The 21821-nt window shown below is 36.3% G+C and overlaps 1 protein-coding gene across 2 annotated transcripts in view; it reads left to right on the forward strand.

Annotated features, from left to right (window-relative positions):
- The first annotated feature begins 4525 nt into the window (after positions 1 to 4525).
- Positions 4526 to 21821, forward strand: part of insyn1 (inhibitory synaptic factor 1) — a 65655-nt gene continuing 48359 nt past the window's right edge. The window contains exons 1-3 of one of the 2 annotated variants that reach the window (XM_042774771.1): positions 4526 to 5331; positions 5540 to 5849; positions 6000 to 6826. In XM_042774771.1, the coding sequence (XP_042630705.1) occupies positions 6683 to 6826 (144 nt within the window). In that variant the 5' untranslated portion in view covers positions 4526 to 5331; positions 5540 to 5849; positions 6000 to 6682. The remainder of the gene's footprint in view (positions 5332 to 5539; positions 5850 to 5999; positions 6827 to 21821) is intronic. The other variant, XM_042774772.1, reaches the window with a different exon arrangement.

Genomic DNA, 21821 nt, shown 5'->3' on the forward strand with positions numbered 1-21821 from the left:
ACAAAGTACTTCTATAATTCATTTATCGTGCTTTAATTTGTCATTTTAAAGCTTGACAGCAGCCTTAAATTTCATTTTGTGGAAGTAAATCATAAAAATATGTTTCGGTTTGGGTGAACTATTTTTATTTATTTTTTTCGTAATAGTCACATTTATTTGTATAGTTCTTTTCACAATACACATTGCTTTAAAACAGCCTTCCAGAAAGGCATACTGTTATGCGATATGGTGATGTATAGTGATGATACCAGTGATCGTCCGGATTTAGTAGTAGCAAAAAGTAAGTGGAAAATATAATTACACCAAGCATTAAACAGTCCACACCTCCTCCTTCCCAGAAGTCTGTGTTAAGCCACTAATAACACCAGCTGTATCAGTCAAAAGCTCAAATTAAAGTGTGCAACTAAGCCAAGTGTGTTAAAATGAGACGTTATCTAAGTGGAAAGTGCTAGAATGGCACAGCATTCGCTCTCGTCTCCATAGGGATGATATTGAGTGACATCTCGCCCTTGATTATGTTTGCACGAACTGTCAGCGGCCAACACCGCCAATCTCCGGTTCTCCGTCAACCCCCCGCGCCTCAGTCTCCACATCGCATCGCATACATCAACGCTGACATCCGGTTCTTAAGCATTACATAACTTGTGTAAAGTCGAGTTTCCTGAAGGGTGCGCGGCTCTAAACGAGGCCAGACCGGGGGAGAAATGTGATGATCCGTGTTGCTGGGACTCCTGCTGAATGACCAATGAGCTGCTCTGGCTCGTTAGCGCTCCGGTGGGGAAGCTGCGGCTGATTGGGGATGCGGCGTCCGTCGGCGAGCTCCACGGCAAGCACACATAGCCCTCGGCAAACAGCAGAGCTCAGGGAGCCCCAGCAAGGACAATGAGAAGATGTGTTTGAGAGAGACAGCAGGACACGATGATCATTCATGAAGAAGAAGAGCGAGTGGATAAATGAAATCAGGGGCTCCTGAGCACTATGCTGAAGCGAATGTGGTTTGTGAAGAAGACTAGACGGAGGGTAAAGCATCACATTATCACTAAGTCCATCACGATGAGCCTCTCACGCGCACAAACACGGAAAGGGATGAGCGGTGAGCTTGAGGTCTGTGAATGTGAGGAGGTCAAATAAAGCAATAAGCTGCTGGAGGATGTGCGTTATAGTGATTGCATCAGTGCTGTAAAACCCTGTTAACCGTGGTAAAGCCACTGTAATACATGGTCTTGGGTGGCTTATTGCTTTCATACAGCAGTATGACAAAAGGAGCCAATTTTTTCCTACCCTAACCCTAACATTAACACTTAGGATACATATATTCACTGTTAACTAAGAGTTTACCCTGAACAAACTGCTAATTTGTTGCATATTAATGGATAGTAAGGTGATTTTCAGGATTTAATATAAACTTTAACTGAAATAAAATGAAAAAATAAAAATAAATAATATTATATATTTTTATTTATATATATTTATATATATATATTATATAGACAAGGTAACTTTTACATTTCTCAAAATAATAAAACAAACTCAAATACAAATGTAAAAATATACAGACATATCAAAAAATGTATAATAATAAAATAAAATAATAAACACACAATTCCTAAAACTTTAACTAAAATTAAAATAATAATAATAATAATAGTTATTAATAAAAATACTAATAGCAACCATAATAGTATCACAATTATACTACACTGAAACCAAAACTGCATATAGGATACTTCTCAAATGCAAGTTAAGTTCTGATACTTTCTAATACTCATATGCTTCACATATATTTTATTCATATTTGTTTTATTTATAAACCAAACAGTTCATCCTTAAATATAAAAGTATATATTCAGTGACAAATGTACAAAATTATTTCCAAACATCCTTATAAAGAACAGATGGAGATTCTTCCACAGGTCCTCTGTGTTGCTCTTTTGTGAGTTTCCAGGGTCTTCACTGCACCACTGAGCCACCTTGTGGAGAGGAGAATCACAGGTTTCCAATAAGAAAAAGAAGATTGCTTTATATGCCTCATACATTGTGTTTTAACATAGCAGTGATAAGCACGCAGTTCCTGGCTGATAGTGAACTCCAGCTGTGATGGACAGGTGGCTATTTTGACAAAGAAACCGGCCGAGGGTTAGACCGCCTCTATCGACCAGCTGGGTCCCTCAAGTTTTGGTTTATGAGAAAAAATAAATCCTTCTTATTCCCTCACACACAAACAGAGACACAGCGGCCGTATCTCAGCACGCAGAGAGCCAGCCAAATACTGACTCGTCTAATAAAAAGATACTTGATCTTGAAGTATCAAATAACCGGGGTGTGATTGCTCATTGCTGTGTAAACATAAGTGGTCAAATAAACCCCCACGGGCCGCTTTCTTCTTCCCGAACACCTCTTTATTCCTCTCTCTCTCTTTATTTTTTTCGTCGTCTTTTTTTTGTAGTACATTATTTGATTGGTTTTTTCTTGTGGTGGTACTGTTGTGGAAGGAGGGTGGTGCGGTGCTGGTAGAATATTGTTTTGTTTTATACTTCTCCATAATCGGGCCAGGTGTAATAAATCCAGGATGGAAATATTAAGTGGGGCTGATATTTCCTTGGCCTCTGTCCAGCTCTGCTAGTAAAAACCGGCAGTCAGAATGACCTTAGCGTTAAAGAAATATCATCGCAGCAGGAGGAGGACGGAGACGACAGTCAAACGATTCTTCAACAGTTACGATTGTGCTCCATTATCAGTGTTCATTAGATGCCAAATTATGCTAAACAGGGCTGTAAAGATGTTTAAGAGAGTTTGCAATGATCTATGACTTTTAAAGGCATATCACAAGTACATCTTTCTGTGCAGTGCAACTGCTCCTCCAAGCCTACACACTTCTACATAGAATAATGCCACATCAGCCTCCACCTACACAGACCCACACACACACACTCTGACCCTACATGTGAACGTACACACACACACACACACACACACAGTGACACACACACTGGCTTTATGTATAAGCGAATTCAAGCACCCGAAGCATTATAGATAATCTTATTTCACAGATACGCTGAGCACATTGCCTTTGGGATGCATTTGCTTTTGTAAACAGAGAATTCACCAATCACACTCTTCACAGCTGTAGATCAATAGCCCTTAATTAATCCACATCTAAATGCATAAATCAACTTATAACTAGATTTGCATTTACTGAAGGGAATATCAGCCATTGCAAGGCAGCAAACGACTATGTTTCTAAAGATCAGTTCAGGTTTCAGGCTTTTCTCATTGCTGGCCAGATGGTAAAATAGATGCAAGAACGAATGACCAATCAGCATTCTGAATGCAAATTAATACGAGGGAAATGACCAATCAGAATGCATTTGCAAATACGACGAGTTCACATTTCTAGACTGAAATTATCTGCAAAACAGTCTGAATTGAGTCATTACACAAAGTGGTTTGAGTTGAAGTAACAGCGGAAATTTATGGAGGAGAAACAAATGCAAAGAAATAAGAGGAAAGTCAATACAGTGCTCTGAAAACTCACACCGATACATATGTTTAGAGTCAGATATGCACATTGTATTAATGTGCTGAGTTTATGAAGGGGAAAATGTTTTATTGATCAAAGTGGAAGATACAAAAGGGAACATTTTACTCTGCATCATTTTTTTCAATTTGTTGGAGCCTGTGAGTGATGAACGAACATAACATTTTAGTAACCCTCCCTTCAGGGGTCTGAATCAAGCTTGAGATTTATTTACAAAAGATTTGTTTTGTTTTGTGTTTTGTTTTGTTTTCCAGTCAAAATATTTGATTGCACTATAGATTAGTGAGCACTATTGCTTATAAGCATGCTTAGTGTTAGCATATAAGCTGTTTATTAATACTTATAAATCACATATTGATGCATGACCATATTCTAAATCCAATAAGCCTACCCAATACCTAAAAATAACTACTACAACAACCTCCTTACTTACTATCAATAAGCAGCAAATGTGGAGTTTATGAACTCTTAGTTAATAGTGAATAAGTGTTCCCCAATCTAAAGAGTAATCAAATATTTAAATACCTTTAAAACAAGAAACACATTCATAAGACATGAAATTGTGTAAGATAACATACCTTAATTTCACTTTACATTGTTTTCGATAATACATTTACTGAAATGTTTCTAAATATATACATATATGTGTGTGTGTGTGTGTGTGTGTGTGTGTGTATATATTAGAGATTATATATTAAAATGTCATATCATCATATATCATACTTGGTAAATGTATGCTTAGAAACAAGAAAAAGAAAAATAGCAAGTACAAAATGGGAAACGAGTCTTTATATGTAGTGCAATTTTGTCTAAGTCAGTTCATGAAGATGTTATTTACAACATATATTGGGAGAGTAAATGCCTATAGGCACCCATAAAGAAAATAGAGGGCTATGAATAAACAGATGAAGGGAGACATAAAAGAGATACAGTGTGAAGCTTGATACTGTCTCTTTAAACCTCCTGGTCCCTCCTCCTCCCCTCCACCCCAGAGCCAGAGAGAGAGCCGTCTTCACTAGCAGCCAAAGCCTGTCCATAAACTCCAGCCTCTTCCACCTCCATCTGGCAGGAGGGACCGAGAGAGAGAGAGAGTGAGAGAGAAAGAGAGAGGGGGGTGACCAGAGTGCCAGAGTGCACGTATATACACAGGGTTTAGAATCGGAGGCAAAGGCAGCATCCTTCCCTCAGTCAGAGACTGTCGTCACGGCGACAGGAGGTGTCTGTTCCACGGCCGAGAGACGGAATGCGAGGCGGAATCAGCAGCTAGTGGTTGCCGCAGCAACAAGAGCATCCGAGGACTTCCAGGATTCCATGCAGGAGCGGAGAAGCCAAGGCTGCCGGGGGCTCGAAAAGAGGGGAACCGGGGTCAATCTTTCATCCACCACCTCCTCCCTCGCTCCTACTCCTCCTCCGCTGCTGCTTCACTTTCTCTCTGAAGGACAGCTCTGAATGATCCCTCCTGCTGACGGTGGGCGAGTGTGGCTGGACGGACACTGAAGGGAAAGACATAAAAGAGTGGATTGTGTGTGGGAAGGGAGAGAGGGAAGTGGGGGTGATTGGGAGGAAGACGGCGTGTGTGAGAGCGCGCAGTTGATGGTGACTGACGCCGCAACAAAACGGGAAGGATGATCCGAGCCTAGCTGAGCCGAAAACTGTATTCCCGTTGTTCCTCAGGAGGGAGGGAAGGCAAACCTGCACGCACTTTCTACCACTGACCAGGGGAGAGGTGAGAGCGAGAAAGAGTGCCAGAGACCCCTGTTTTATGAAGTGTATTTCCACGGGGGCTCGATTTGGTGAGCGTGTTCATTTGTATCTGTTCTTCTTGGTCTCTCTTTGTTGTCTGTAATTGATTTTGTGTAGAAAACCAAAGCTTGAACACGGTTAAAAGAGAAAATTGAGATATGTGTTTAAGAAAACTGAATGTGGGGGAGAGAAAAAAATGACAAGAAGAGAGACGTTACCAGATAAACAGAGAAATTGCTCTCCTTCCTGTCTTTCCAGGTGTTGTCTCTTTTGGCAGTGGTTTGAAGGGTGAAGTTCTCCTCTTTTAATCCCTTCCAATTCTTCCTGGAGCAAATGACATGGAATTTACCTTCTCTGATGGCTTTTGAAGAACACCTTGCTATTCTGAAAGGGTAACCACTGGATTTCAACCGGTACCAAAGGGAACTGGATTGAGATTCATCTCTGTCTCTATTTCCATTTAATGAAATGGGTGAGAAATGTCTCTCTAACCTGGAGAAAAGGATGCGCCATTCTGTCTGACACCCCGTGAGGGATTACGTGTGAAACGTTCATCATAACACTTATTGTAAGTGTAGATGCAATTTTGCCAATCACTCTGAAAGCATTACGTCGGTTGCCTTGGTTTATCGTTTCAGATATGCACAAATGCACAAGGACAAACATATATATATATTTGGCTGAATTAACATCCTCTCTCTCTCTGCTTTTCTTTCAGATCCAGTTCAAGGAAACGCATTGTTGGAATATTTCACCTTTTGGTTTGACTTTTTTACTCCGAAAACAAGAAGAAGAAAAAAAGGGAAAAAAAGATAAAACTTTGCAGATTTAAAACAAAGAAGCACTTCAGTCTACTCTGAAAGAAAGGCATCTTTGGGTGTTTCCTTTTTCGTCCTGGATTGGATTTTTCGATAGTTCGCAGTGGATCTGTCGCACATACAACCCTCCTAATCATGTCTTCATGGAAGAGAAGAATTCTGCATCATGGACAACTGATTTCCATTCAAAGTTACCCCTAAGGACTCACACATGCACACTAAACACATGCTAGGGTTAAATGACCCCCTCTTCTTGCATATTTTGCTTCTTCATCCTGGAGTTTGGTGTGTATTCTTGGATCTAACAGCCTAACCGTCCTTCAATGATTCCAGCACCTTCCGTTCCATCCGCGTCTGTCCCGAGATGCCCTGCCGTACACAGCAAGAGGAGGCTTGACCCCAGACCGAGCGAGGTCTCTCGGCTGCCCAGGTGTATTTAAGATGTTGAACCCTTCCCGTGTGGCCCGAGCCCCAGATCGGATCAGTAGCACTGCGGCTCCCGGAGGCCCCAGACATGGATCGTGGCTCGGCTCGCCCCTGCCCTCAGCGCTCCGCACCCCGGCCCGTGAGCAGCCTGTGAAGGATGTCCCAGAGTGGAGCTCCAGCCCGGGAACCCTCTGAGACCCCCAGTCAGAGAGAACAGATCCGCAGCCACATGAAGATGGTGATCGAGCAGCTGGAAGGAATCCTCAAGGAGCTGAAAGATGTGGCACATGAACTGCGGGAGGTAAGGATCAGGAATCCTTTGCTTGCCTTTAACCTTTGAAGGAAAAGAGCAGGTTCTGTTTGGACTTTAGATGACTGGTTTCTCCAGCAGGAGATAAATAATGAATGTTTTCCAATTTGGACTGGCAGGTTGATGCAGTACCAGTGTGGAAGGGAGTCAATGTAGCCTCATTACACTAAGAAACCAAAGCGAGTGGCCTTAACCTGAGAATTTAACCGTCTTGGGAACCAAAGGGAGGGATTTAGCTCTTTTATCCAAAGACAAGGTGCTTTTTTCCCATGAATGAATCTGTCGCAATGGCAAATGATTGCGTGGACAGATATACAGAGGTATTTTGCTGAGAAAAATAGAAAGGGAACACAAAAGTGAGAGGCAGAGAAGAAGGGAAAGAGGTGTGCAAGGTAGGAGTCGAGCTTGGCAATGCAATAGTTATGTAAGCACTTTGTTATCGGCTGGATTCCTACTGTATTCTAGCAAGTGCCATGGTTACAAGATGAAAAGATTCCACTGCGTGTGTGTGTGTGTGCTCCTCTCTCTGTGTTTGGGAGTGAGCTGACTGCATAGAAAAAAAATACAAGTGTGTGTCTGCGTCAGTGTCACATTTCATAGATTCATGTGCGTTCGTGTATCTGAGAAAGGTACAGAAATGGACAAGACATTGGTGAACAGTGAAGAGATCTGTGCATGCACGTTTGGCTTTTTATGAGAGAAAATAATGAATTCTTTAGTTTCCCTCCCTCTCCATATGGACATTAAATATTTCAGTTCACTCTGGCAAGCACACCAGCTAAATTTTGCCCTTCCCGAACCATCCGTCATCCTCTGAGCTCCCGGGCACCGGCATCTGTTCCCCTCCAGATTAGCCCATCCAGCTCACACCTCCAGACCGTGTGGCGTGGAACTGGTGGAGGTCAGACTACAGCAGAACTACACCCTCGAGTCTCTCCCTCATGCTCGATGTGATTGATGATGTGGGAATAATGCTCGCTCTGGCTATTTATAAACACCAGGACTCGGCGTAGCCCGGTAAACTGCTCTACGCCCACACTACATATGGATCGGTCTAAAAATAAAGTAAAAAAACTCAGAGACGAGTATGCATTCAGTGTGAATGCTGACCGGAGAGTGTGTGCTGGAGAATTTGGGATGGCTTTAGAGCTCTGCATTAAGGAGTATTGATGATCAGTCCAGGGGAAGATGTGTAGATGGTGAATGTCGGATAAAATCTTTAATTCATTTGGCTGTTTTAGAGGACTAACTGATGGATGACACTCAGTGCTGAACAATACTTCAGGGATGCGCAATAATGGGGTCACATCACACATAATGAGACTGCAGACTCTGCTTGAGTGTGTGTGTGTGTGTGTGTGTGTGTGTGTGTGTGTGTGTGTGTGTGTGTGTGTGTGTGTGTGTGTGTGTGAGAGAGAGAGAGAGAGTGAGAGGTTTTGCCTATATTGTGAGGACCGATTGTCTCCATAAGGATGCTAAAAGCTAAAGTCACATACATTTTGGGGCTAGTCAATGGTCCTTAAGAGGAAAATGGCTTTGTAAACATAAAAAATAACATCTTAATTAACCTACTCAAAAGTAAAAAAAAGGTTTCTCAGAGGGAAAGGGGATAGAAAATAACATTAGCACTGTGTAAAAACACTAAATGTCAATGGAAAGTCCCAAAACGTGTGTGTTTGGTATACTGACACATCAGCAAGAAGAAGTAGAAATATTTGCTTTTCTTCCCGTATGGCTGTGATAGATCAAAACGGTTACAGTTAAGCCATCTCTACCCATCATAGGCCGCAGAGAATTGATGCCCTTGGTGTTTGCGAGCACATGTCTGTGTATGTGTGTGCGCTCGACTACATGTGTGTTTATACCCTTTAACCCTGTTTGACTTCAAAGTACTGCAAGTTTGTGCTGAGATGGAAAAGACTTATGTAACTCTACCAGTAACTTACATAAAACGGCACAAACAGCTCTGAATTAGTCATCACTTCTGTCATTCTGCAGGAATTTAGCATCTCACACGAGTCTGAAGTCTTTTCACATCTCCTCCCATCCGCTCAAACTCAAATTCAACACCCCGAACTTTTGCTGCTGCACTTTTTAATTAATGCTAACCGCCGCAGGCTAAGATCATCCTTGCAAACAAACGCTGAGGGAAATGCTGTCATTCTTTTTCCTCCGATGTTTGAGTAGGAGACATAGTGTATACAAAAGGAATGGTTTAGGCAACCCTTTGATGATGGGTTGCATTAAAAATAAAGGCAGCAATGCATTTTTTTTTTTTTTTTTTGGAGGGAGCAACACTGGCTCACTCGGTGCACTACATGAAAAAAGACATGACTGAAAGAAAAAGTTTTCCTGAATTAGAGTTAAACTTAAATTAAAGCCAGACTTGACAGCTAGTGATCACCATTTGACATTTTGATAATAGCTAATAACTTTGATAAAAAGGTCATGCGAGTTTGGAGCGCCATGATGGGCAGATGATGACTTAACTGGACTGACCCAATTTCGATGTGATTTCTGCCACAGCGTTTTGAACAAAAACTCAGGTTTTTTTTTCACAATAATCGTGCAATTAAAATACAAGGTACAATAAGGTGCTATATGTTAACGTCAAGATATAACAATAAACAATTCTTTTGCAGCATTTGTTAATCTAGATCAGTGCTATTTTACTGTTTAGATACCATTGTAGTTTGTATGAATATCTTGAATCATTTTTGTTAATCTAGATCAGTGCTATTTTAGTGTTTAGATACCATTATAGTTTGTATGAATATCTTGAATATATATATACATATATATATATATATATATATATATATATAATATATATATATATATATACACACACACACACACACACGCGTACACACACAAACACACAATATTTTAGTTACACTTTTAGTAAATTAGTTGTGTGTTCTTGTCATTTTAGTAGTTTTTGTTGATTTATGTGTCTGTTTAGTTCTATTCATTTTATTTAATTCTATTTATTTATACATTTTTAATTTTAACTATTTTAGTATTTAATGTTAATATATATTGTTATGATAAATTTTGATGAGATAGCTGAAATATATATATATATATATAGTGTTTGTTTATTATATATATATATATATATATATAGTTTAATTAATTAACAATAATGTAAATGCATTATGAACGATGTTTTCTAAAATAAAAAATGTATTATAATTGAACATTATCAATTGTATATATTGACGCTAACCTACAATAATAAATGCTGTTAATATGTGGTATATTTGTTATTTCATTCAATTACAATTGTTAAAATTAACCTTATAGCAGTCTTTATGTTTTATTTCATTCTTTATTTTTGGATTAATGCAATATAGTATCTTTGAATCAATTCGAATAGGTGTGCTTACCTTGATGAATTTAATGCACTTACTAGTATCCTCATGCAGGCTTTTAACTGTAAATCAGCAGGTTTGATCCCACTTAGAGCTGATCCATTAACTACAGACCCTGCTTCTGTTCTACCGCCATCGTGTACTTGAGCAAACCACTTAACCCATAGCTGCTCCAAAGGGACTCATTGAAACTGCCCTACTGTAAATTGATTTGGATTAAACTATCTATATGTATTAAGCACATTATATTATTCATAATATTGTTATAAGATCTCGCTCCACATGCACATGCATTTTTATTGGCCTTTGTTTAAGCGTGGCATTATCATGCTGAATGAAACAGACAGCGCTCCCCTGGAGTCAGCTAGTAGTTGCACTGAATTTGATGATCAATATATTTCATTAATGAGTCGATTCACTGCAGCTGTCCTCAGCTAGCCGATTTGTTTCCAAATTCTCTGTGGCGCTGAACACAACATGCAAAAACCATCGATAACATAAACACTCCCATTACGGTTAAACGCCCCAGATGCATAACAGGCCCACACAAGATGTCTATGGATTGTCAAAAAAATACAAGTGCTTGAAATTAAGTGTCAGAAGAGATTGAAAAAAGTGCCATTCTTTCTAGGGAAGAGAGAGAGGAAGTAGACGGAGACAGAAAGGCACGATACGGAGAGGAGACTGTGTCTCACAGCATGTAATGAGAGGGACGAGTGTCATTTGGACAAAGAGCACTTATCTTTGCTCCAGTGCCGTGTCTGCAGCTCGGTTAAGTGTTTGTGCCTGAGCTCAGTAATTTGAGAGATTGGTTTATCACACAGAAGCAGAGGGAGTGATGCAACGGCAAACATGGCTTCCTGAAAGTTGAGATCTTCTAATGTCCTCACTAAAATAATAATGAGACGACTCATTAAAGGAATCGTTTGCCCCAAAATGGACATGCTGCCATCATTCATTCACACTGACGTCGTTCAAAACCCTCTGACGTTGTTAAATAGTGGTTTTATATTATTTATTTGTTTTTTTAATATAATGTAGTTATTTTGAATTATGAATGTTTCTTTCAAGTTTTGAAATTGTTGTGGATTAGGAATGTATAATGATTTCTCTACACTTATCGATTCCTAATGGTTGCATTTCATAATTCGGATAATTTCCAACATTTGTCTAGACAGATGATTACAGCATTTCACCAGGATTGTAATTAAAAGCATTTGTAAACCTGCTCTCAGAGACACTTAAAAGACTTTCCTGCAGTTTCCCGCCAAAATGAAATCTTGAGGATCAGTCACGTCTGTAAAGACCATGCCGCAGGCTAATTCCTTCCCTTCACACAAAGCCTGTACAGTTGAAAAGTGGCTTTACAGTAACAGTATGTCAGCAGTTAAAGTCAAAACCCATTTCAATTTTTCTAATCTGAGATATATATAAAGCAGGATATTTAACGTGAGAAGATGTATCCGTCTGGAATCAATTGTGAAATGTTGCGTAACAAGCAGGATTTCTGATGTCAGCTGAAAATGAAAGACCGTTCAGACAGAACTAGTTATTATTTTTTTGATAAAAGATCATATGTTTGATAAAGTAAATAAATACAGTCTGTTTTGATTTAGTTTACTTTAAATGCAAGCAGAACAAAACTCAAAAAGTGCAGAAACATACACTTGTAACGTTAAGAAGCTACTGTATTTCTTTCTTGACTCTTAAAAATTACTTTTGCTATTTAGCAACATGCATTTAGTCCAGGGTTGTTATAGTGAACTAAAACTGAAACTAAAAGCATTAATTAAAATTAAATATATGAAATTAAAAATATGAAAAAATAATTATTTTATTTCATCTAGTTGCTGAGGCAGCGTTCCTCAGTTTTAATTTAACGCAAAGTATTAAAATAACTAAAACTAAATAAACTAAAACTTATTCCTAACAGAATATAAAGATGAAATCTTCTTTAAAGTATTGACAGAACTATAATGGCATATCATTGATTCTAAAATAACACTGATTTAGTCATATTAAAAAGATTTTTACCCATTTAACTTCAATAAAAGTAGTATATTTAGAAGCACATTTTTAGCATCACATTTTATTCTGTTCTGGTGAGGAATCACAGCATTAGACAGACAGAGAGAGAGAGAGAGAGAGAGAGAGAGAGAGAGATGGGAGGAGAGATAGTAGCAGGAGAAGAAGACGGCGTCTCACTCTCACAGACAGACAGAGAGAGTGTGACAGGATCAGTCGGGTCACGGAGGGAACCACGGGGGGCTTAAACCCCGAATCAAAGGCTGCCGCGCTCTCGCTGGGACTGTTTACTCTGTCTGCCCCGACACAGCTTCCTTCTGACAGGACCGTATCCGCTGGAGGCGCTGCGGATTCCTTCATGCAGATTCATCACATCCAACAGTAGCCAACTTTAGAATTTTTCAGAACTCAATTTAGATTCATTCAAGATTTCATTAGTTGACAGAACAACAAACTATTACTATTATGAGTGTTTTTGAATACCCAGAAGTCAAGTTTTGCTCAGATGTTGCTTTTTCATCACTAAGTGAAATTGTGCACCTTAAAAATCAACTTAATTGCAAACTGAAGATGTTTCATAATTCATACCTTATGACAGCGTTTCCCAAAAGGTGGTCCGCAAACCCCTGGGGATTTGTGAGTTCATGAGAAGCTATCAAAAAATAAAATGTAATATTACAATAAATCAATGTGGCTGCACCCCATTTCTTTTTCTTTTTTTTATCTTTTATATATATATATATATATATAAACAAAAAATATTTTTCTTAAATATGAACATGCATGTGTGTGTATTTATATATACATAATAAATATACACAGTAGACACGTGTTTTATTTTAATCACGATTAATCGTTTGACAGCACTATTTTATTTTTTTCTATTTTTAAAGTGGCTCAGTTCACAGTAAATGCTGCTTCTTACCAACTCCATTGAAAATGCAATGTGCGCTAGCTTGACTTTATTTATATTCACATAAATGTCAGAAATGAAAGCATCCAGCCAAACCCTGACTCTGTCTGTCCGTCTTACTTCACCCTCTTTCAAAGACCCGTTTCCATTTTCTCTTGACCTCCTTTCATTCGCTCAAATTAATTTCTTAAATTAATGAGTGCCACCTTAGGAACGAGTGCATCAGCCAGTCTTCAGAGAGAGATGATGTTGCGCTCGATAGCGTCAGCCCGTGTGATGACGATGCGATGATTTATTACCAGAGTCTGATTTCAGCAGCTCCTTTGGAAAGGAGTTTGGGTGAAAACTGACCAACAAGCCGGGAGCTACCAAACACTGCGAGCTTCCAGCTTCATCACACACTCCTCCAGACTGTTGAAGGTGGTGTTGAGTGCCTCATCATGCTGGTAAGAGCCGTGGATTAGCTCCCACTTTGGCTCACAACACATCCTCCATCTCTAGTGGCCACTAGAGGCTTCTGGATGCTGAGGCAAAGATTTTCAGTTGTGTTAAAAGGAAGAGTTCACCTAAAAAAATTTAAATTGTGTCAGCATTTATTCTCATGTCGATTCCTTTTCACCAAAACACCAAAACACAAGAGCAGAACATTTTGAGACAAAAGCACCAAAAATGGCACTAAAGCAGTGCCACATAAGAAATACATGATCTGTAAATGGTTATGTTTTTGTGTATATTTTTTTATTTATATATATATATATATCATTTTGTTTGCACAGCAACAACATTAAAGCCAAAATCTGTAAAAAAAAAAAAAAAAAAAAAAAAAAAAATTATTAATTTAAACAGATTTACAGCTCAAAAATGCAAACATTTAAACAGAATTAATGTAATAACTTTTATAAAGTTTTGCTTTTATATCCTCCAGAAACGGGTGTCATTGCAAGTACCTTACTCACTATAACCTCGACTTTGCTTGTTTTTAAAGAAAATGATTGTTTGTGGTTTAATCACCATTCTGCTACAAATTCTGTCGATTAAGACAGTGTCGTTAAGAATTTTTATGGCCCTTTTATTGTGATTTTGTCCTTTTATGGAGCTTCATAGACGCCGGTCATTGAACTGTGGCTTTAGAATGACATTAAAAGGAACAGTTCACCTAAAAATGATAATTTTGTCAACATTTACTCTCATGTTGATTCTAAGCCCGTATATACACTGATTATTTTTTTAGTAAAACCCAAGAGTAGAACATTTTAAAGAACAAAAGGCACCCAAAACAGCAATAAAGAACCACATAAGCAGTCAGCACGATTAATACACTATTTTCAAAGTCTTTGATGTTATGGCTTCAGAACATGTATTATTCTGGTTCATGTTAAGCTTAATCAGCTGTATTTGTTTCAAACTGATTTGTTTCCACTTATAAAATTCGTGGTTACAGTGAGTAACACGCAATGGAAGTGAATGGGGCTAATTTGTAAACGTTGATATATAAGATAATGTAAATGCTTGAATAGTTATAAGGTTCACAAATCTGCTTTTATATCCTCTGAAAATGGGCCTTATAGAGAGAAAATTAAATAATCAGCATTATGCCAGAAATTCTACTGATTAAGCTTAAATTGCATTGAAACCTTTAAAACTTAAGCTTAACCTGCAGTTTTATGGCTCTTTTAATGTGTTTTTGTCCTTTTTGGAGCTTCATAGCCGCTGCTCATTGACCTGTGGCTTTAAACTGACATTAAGGGGACTAAATAATGGCATCCTTTTTTATTTGTAGGTGAACTATTAAATATGTCTGCAGAATCTGCCAGCATCTTTGAAGCTTTTGATTTTTTAAAAGGTTTTTATTTATTTGTTAGGGGATATCTGTTATAGGAGTTGGTTGTGTTGCATTGGTTGTGTTTTACTGAGTATGATTTGATAAAGATTCTTTGTGAAAGCATCTTTATTCCTGGGCTGAACTTAATGGGGTGAGAAATGGCAGACTGACTCTGTACATGGGCTAATTGTTTTCCAAGCATGCTTAGCACACAGAAATGCACAAATGCTTTTATCAGACTGAATGCATAATGGGATCCAGAGAGCAAACCGGTTTTCAGACCGTGATCTCTGAGCGTCCATCATGTACGATGACTGTGCTGTGCGACGTGGATGACTGTATATGCGATGATGTCCTTGAAAATAACACACATTCTTGAAACAAGCGCGGCTGCACAGCTTCCGTCTGAGCATTGCGATATTACAGTGTGACCCAGTTTGAAGTGATCTCATAATGTAGCTGCTGATAGAATGAACTGTAACAGCCAGAGCTTAAGCAGCAGGGCTCAGGCAGCCTTTAACCTTTAAAGCCTCTCAATCGGCTGTTAGAGTCTTTTATTACATCTGTACGAATGGAACGAGGTGGACGAGATTAATGTGCTCTACATGGATGTTTTGGACCAGTTTGTGGTCATGGGAGGTTGAATCATGAAACAGTAGGTTTCCAGTTTTATATCAGTGCTGTGGGTGTTTTTAAATAAGTGACATCCGAACATTGGTTTGAAAAAGCATGTTAAAATATTACGATCCTCCACTGGCTTGTGCTGGATTTCTTCTGTTCATTCGTTTGAAGCTGCACTAAAAGCTTGGCATCCAAAATCCCTTCTTAAAACCGAAAATTAGTTTAAATTAAAATCAAAGTATAATTATGATGTAAAATAAGAGATACAGTTTTTATATATATATATATATATATATATATATATATATATATATATAAAATTGTGAAATGAACATGTGTTAAGTGACATTATGATGTAAAATGAGAAAGAAAAAGAAAAAGCATATTCTGCATTTTTTTCTAATATTAATTTTTGTAATGATAATGTTTTGACTTTTTATTATTATTTTGTAAATACTAATAATATAATGATAAATAACATTATTATTAGGATTTTTATTATTATTATTATTATTATTATTATTATTATTATTATTATTATTATTATTATTAAATGTTTATTATTAAAAAATGCAAAATATGTTTTTTTTTTCTTTTTTCTTTTACTTTACATCATAATGTCACTTTGATTTTAATTTAAACAAATTTTCGGTTTTAAGAAGGGATTTTGGATGCCAAGCTTTTAGTGCAGCTTCAAACGAATGAACTGAAGAAATCCAGCACAAGCCAGTGGAGGATCGTAATATTTTAACATGTTTTTTCAAACCAATGTTCAAATGTCACTTATTTAAAACAGCGTCAACACTGACATAAAACTGGAAACCTGCTGTTTATTATTATTATTATTATTATTATTAAACCATAGGAACCACATGCGAATCAGCTCTCCTGTTTTCTGTGTTGAGTGAATCTCACACACTGCTCGCGGTGGCTCTTACTGTACCTGTAACAAATCGCTGTCAGCGTCACCTTGTTCGGCCCGGCCGGCTGCGCTAGCCAGCTGGCACTGTATGCATGACTGGCACCCCTCCCCGTCCCGTCCCGTCCATCCGTCCGTCACCATCCTGCTCTTGTTCCCGTCACTGTCTCTGGATCACAGGTGTCAGCTTCAGGCAGAGCGTGATGAAAGAGATGCTGACCAGAGCCAAGATTAATTATTCAAGCTGCACCACGGCAGGCAGAGCAGAGAGCGAAAAACCCACTAACTATTAGACTTTTTTTTTGGTTATGTTTGAGAGAGATGTGTGTGTTTTTAGAGTGTGTCTATGTGGAATTATTTTGTTTTTTTTTGTAGTGTATTTTTTTGTAATAAGCACAAAACGTTGATTTGAGTGGTCAGGTGTTCACCAATTACAAAACAAAAACAGTGCAAAAAATATTGCCTTTATGTTACTATTTTTATTTGCTGTTTATTAAAATAAAATAAAAAAATACAAAAGTATTGATAATAATTATAAAAACAAAAGGAACAAGGTTGACAAATAAAAAAATAATAATCATTGAGATCATTAGGTAACTGTAAATGTTATTGATAAGAAATGCATAAATGTAAAATTGTTTATTGATGAAGTACAGTGTTTTACAGTAAAAAGCTGAAAATGTTGATTTGAGTAGTCAGATTTGATTGTAATGTTTTTTTTACAACTATAAAAATTGCAAATAAAACTAGCAAAACAAAAACTATGCTTTTGTGTTGGCATTTTTATCTACTATTTTTTATTTCTTATTTAAACTGAAAGAAAAAAGACAAAACTACAGCATAATGTAATTATCATTAATTACAAGGGAAGACAAAATTGATAAGGCTAAATAATAAAAATTAATTAAAATCATTGAGTGAAAATTTTAGTGATAATGAATGCATTCATGTAAAATTGTTTGTTGATAAAGTACAGTATTTTACAATAAAAGCAAAAAACGTTGATTTGAGTGGTCAGATTGAATTTATTTATTTATTTGTACAACTATAAAAATTGGATAAAATTAAAGAATAGAAAGAAGTTCATTAGGTGAATGAAAATGTTAATTATAATAAATGCATAAATATAAATTTGTTGATTGATGAAGTACAGTATTTTAAAATAAAAGCAGAAAATGTTGATTTGAGGGGTCAGATTAAATTTAATGTTTTTTTTTGTTTGTTTGTTGTTGTTTTTTTTACAGCAATGAAAATAGCTAAACAAAAACTGTGACTGAAAATGAAAATATTAATGATAATAAATGCATAAATGTAAAACTGTTTATTGGTAAAGACACAGACTCGATCCCTTCTCCTGCGCATATGAACCGAGCAACAATCAATCATAAAATGAAAGGAAATAAATAGACTTTAAAATATGTCAGCAGTAAATATTGCTAAACATCACCACCTGCTCTGGCTAGTGCTGACATCTGTGTTTAAGCGGATGAGTTTTCCTCTAATGTGTGCAGTCGCGTTACTCTCACAGACTGATCCTCAGGTGCAGCAGCTGACGCGAGCGACGCCTCCTTCACGTGAAGAAACACTTCTGTCCTCGACTCAACCGTGAGTCATCAGATGCAGATCACTCAGCGCTGGCCACGGCTCTCACAGCATGCTAGTTTACTGACAATGAGACAGATTCCTTTCTGAACGTGGCTGTCAAACGTCCTGTGAGGCTGATAATTACACAATGGAAAATAAATAAATAAATAAAAATAATAATAATAATAAATAAGAATTATAAAAAGTACACTATCAACTTGATTAACATCTGTCAAAAGTCAGTCCTGCAGCCAGTGTTTCTGCAAACGCAGTCTGAATACAGTCAAGCCAATCTGCACAATTGTTTTTTATGAAAACTACTGTAATCTTCAGGAACAGAAAGTCGGTTAACGAGTTTTGTAGACTAGCTTCTAAATGTGCTGTTTATTAGGCCAGTAAAGCATAAACAATGTATAATTACTGGTTTTTCGATTGTCATAACTGTTCTGCATTTGCTGTGTTTGTAGTTTTTGTTATCTAATGCAATCATTTATTTATTTGTATTTTTTTACATTTGAGTAAAATAAATACTGAAAAACACAGGACACTGTAGTTAGATGCTTATTTTTACTGATTTTTTTTTTTTCTTTTCTTTATGGATGTGTAATATATTCCATGCAATAATATTTAGATTTTTTTAATTCAATAATATTTAGATTTTTTTAATTCAATAATATTTAAAAAAAATTAATTAAATGCAATAATATTTAGATATTTTGTTTAATTAAATTCAATAATATTTAGATATGTTTTTAATTGCATGCAATAATATTTAGATATTTTGTTTAATTAAATTCAATAATATTTAGATATGTTTTTAATTGCATGCAATAATATTTAGATATGTTTTTAATTGCATGCAATAATATTTAGATATGTTTTAATTAAATGCAATAATATTAAGATACGTTTTTAATTGCATGCAATAATATTTAGATATGATTTTAATTAAATGCAATAATATTAAAATATGTTTTTAATTGCATGCAATAATATTTAGATATGTTTTAATTAAATGCAATAATATTTAGATATTGCGTTTAATTAAATTCAATAATATTTAGATATGTTTTTAATTAAATGCCATAATATTTCGATATGTTTTTAATTGTATGCAATAAAATATATGTTTTTAATTAAATTCAATAATATTTAGATTTTTTTAATTAAATGCAATAATATTTAGATATGTTTTAATTAAATGCAATAATATTTAGCTTGAATACCGCTAAAGCCACTGGTAGGTTGAAGTGACACCAGCAAACAAGCCGCGGTCTCATTAATTGCTATAAATGCATCCCCTTTGACCCTTATTCAGTCTGTTATTCCGTATGCATGTCACTCGTCCAGAGGCAATTAAACGACTAATGGGCAAAGCCACTAATTCCGGAGCTCGTTTGACTAAAAGCCTGTGCCATGACAAAAAGCGGAATAGCGGATGACTGCGACCTTCGGCTAAAAATCCAAGGTCGATCATTAGGTTTTAGTGTCTAAATATTCATGAAGTGATTAAAACTATTCCAGTTAAACTATATCAGCGTAGTTTTAGGGAGCTGAACAGACTAAAATCATATCTGTTTTATATATTTTTTTAAATATTTCATTTAAGATTTTGTATCATCTAATAGCAAGAAATATTTCTAAATCTGTTCTAAATCAGATCTGTTAATTTTCTGATATTGTTAACAATAGCTCTGATGTTCTTGTTTCTAATAATAATAATAATAATAATAGCAATTACTATTATTATCGACATAATTAATAATTAATAACATAATTATATTTATTATTATATTTCTGTTTTATACTAGTTCTTATGATTCTTGTAATTATTAGTAGTATATTGACATTATTAATTATTATTGTTATTATTATTATTATTTTTTTATTGTTAAGTTAGTAATGATAATAATTATAGTAATTATAATTATTAGTATAATAATAATAATAATAAACAGTACAATATGTTATCAGAAACCGATCTTTTGGAAGATCAATGGACAAAAATTGGCATCACAACACAAAAAATGATTTCTATCTGAAGTAATTGTATATACAAGAGCTGCTGTGTATTTAATAGTTCTGGTGTGTAAACCACTGTATAACCAGTAATGATCACTAACTTTCAGCCTTATTAAAACATGAGCTTTACTGCTGTTTGTCAGTAATGGGTTGAACTCACTGCAAAGGCTTGTTTCAGCATCCAGAACCTGATTTTGTGCAGAACTAACGTATTCTGACCTGCAGAGAATTCTGCGTCTTGTGATGTGCTCACATTTGCCAATTAATGAGCGTGTGCCTTAATAAGCTTTGATGATCTCACCCGATCGCTGTGTAAATTACAGAAACGTCTTGCTACTTTACACATCAGTCTAAAAAGAGTTGATTTTTTTTTATTTTGTTTTTTTTTTTGAAAAGGAAAGGTTTTGCTTTTATGGTGAATGTCTCTAGAGATGTCAGCACTGACTACTGTCTGAGGCAAACTTGTTCCCCTCAGTTTTTAATTTGTTTTAGGTACCATGCACACGCTACAGCCTCATTAGCAAGCTGTGATCGCTGGCTTATTGTTGGCTGAGATGTGTTCATCTTTAGAAGACTGGATTTGTTTGTGTTCTTGACAAACAGTTGCAGCATTTCTGCTGATGTTTCTTTTGATCTTCCCGTTTCTTGGAGCTTGAAGCTTTAGTCAATGTTCTGCTCATATTTCGCTCGGGCTGATGCTAGTTTAGAAAGCAGATGAGATGAGAAACCGAAACCATCATCAGCTCACAGAGGAACACTGAGTTCCAGATCTGAGATCTGACCAATCACGCGCTGCTCTTTCCAGCAGATTTCCTGTAGAATGATCAGAGCTGTCAACAGAGTCAAAATCTGCACAATTATTATTATGAAAACCAGCCTCTATTATTATTACCCAGCCTCTAAATGTGCTGTTTATTAGGCCAATAAAGCACAAACGATGTATAATTATTGGCTTTTCGATGGTCATAACTGTTCTGCATTTGCTGTTGTTGTAGTTTTTATTATATAATGCAATAATTTAAGTATTTTTATTTTACATTTGAGTAAAATAAATACTTCAAAAAAAAAAAAAAAAAAAAAAAAAAAAAAAAACAGGACAATGTAGTTAGATGCTTATTTTTACTGTTTTTTTTTCTTTATGCATGTGTTAAATATTTCATATTTAATTGCATGCAATAATATTTAGATTTTTTTTAAAATGAATTACTATTTAGATTTGTTTTAATTAAATGCAATTATATTGAGATATATATTTTAATTGCATGCAATACTATTAAGATATTTGGTTTAATTTGTTTAATTAAATGTTTTTTTTAATTAAGTGCTGTTGTGTTGAGTTATGTGTTTTAATTGGATGATATACATAAAGAGTTCTTTTTTAATGATTTATCGGAGAAAAGGGCACATCCAAACACAAATCCAAATAATCGAACATTAAACATCAAACATCAACATTAAGCATTAATAGCGGACAAAAAGGAACTGAACAGACAGGGTTTTTAAACACAAGGAAAGTAATCAGAGGAGTGGAAACAGGTGGGGAGTAATCAATTAACAAAACGAGGAACGGAACATGACCAAATAGGGATAACACAAAAGGAACAGAAAGTCCATGACTGTGACAGTTCGCCCCCTCCCGGAACGGTGCGTCCTCGCACCGAAAGAGATAGTCCCACGGAGGGAGGGTGGGGGTTCAGGAGGTG

This window comes from Cyprinus carpio, chromosome A18 (assembly GCF_018340385.1).
Source record: "Cyprinus carpio isolate SPL01 chromosome A18, ASM1834038v1, whole genome shotgun sequence".
Taxonomy (NCBI): domain Eukaryota; kingdom Metazoa; phylum Chordata; class Actinopteri; order Cypriniformes; family Cyprinidae; genus Cyprinus; species Cyprinus carpio.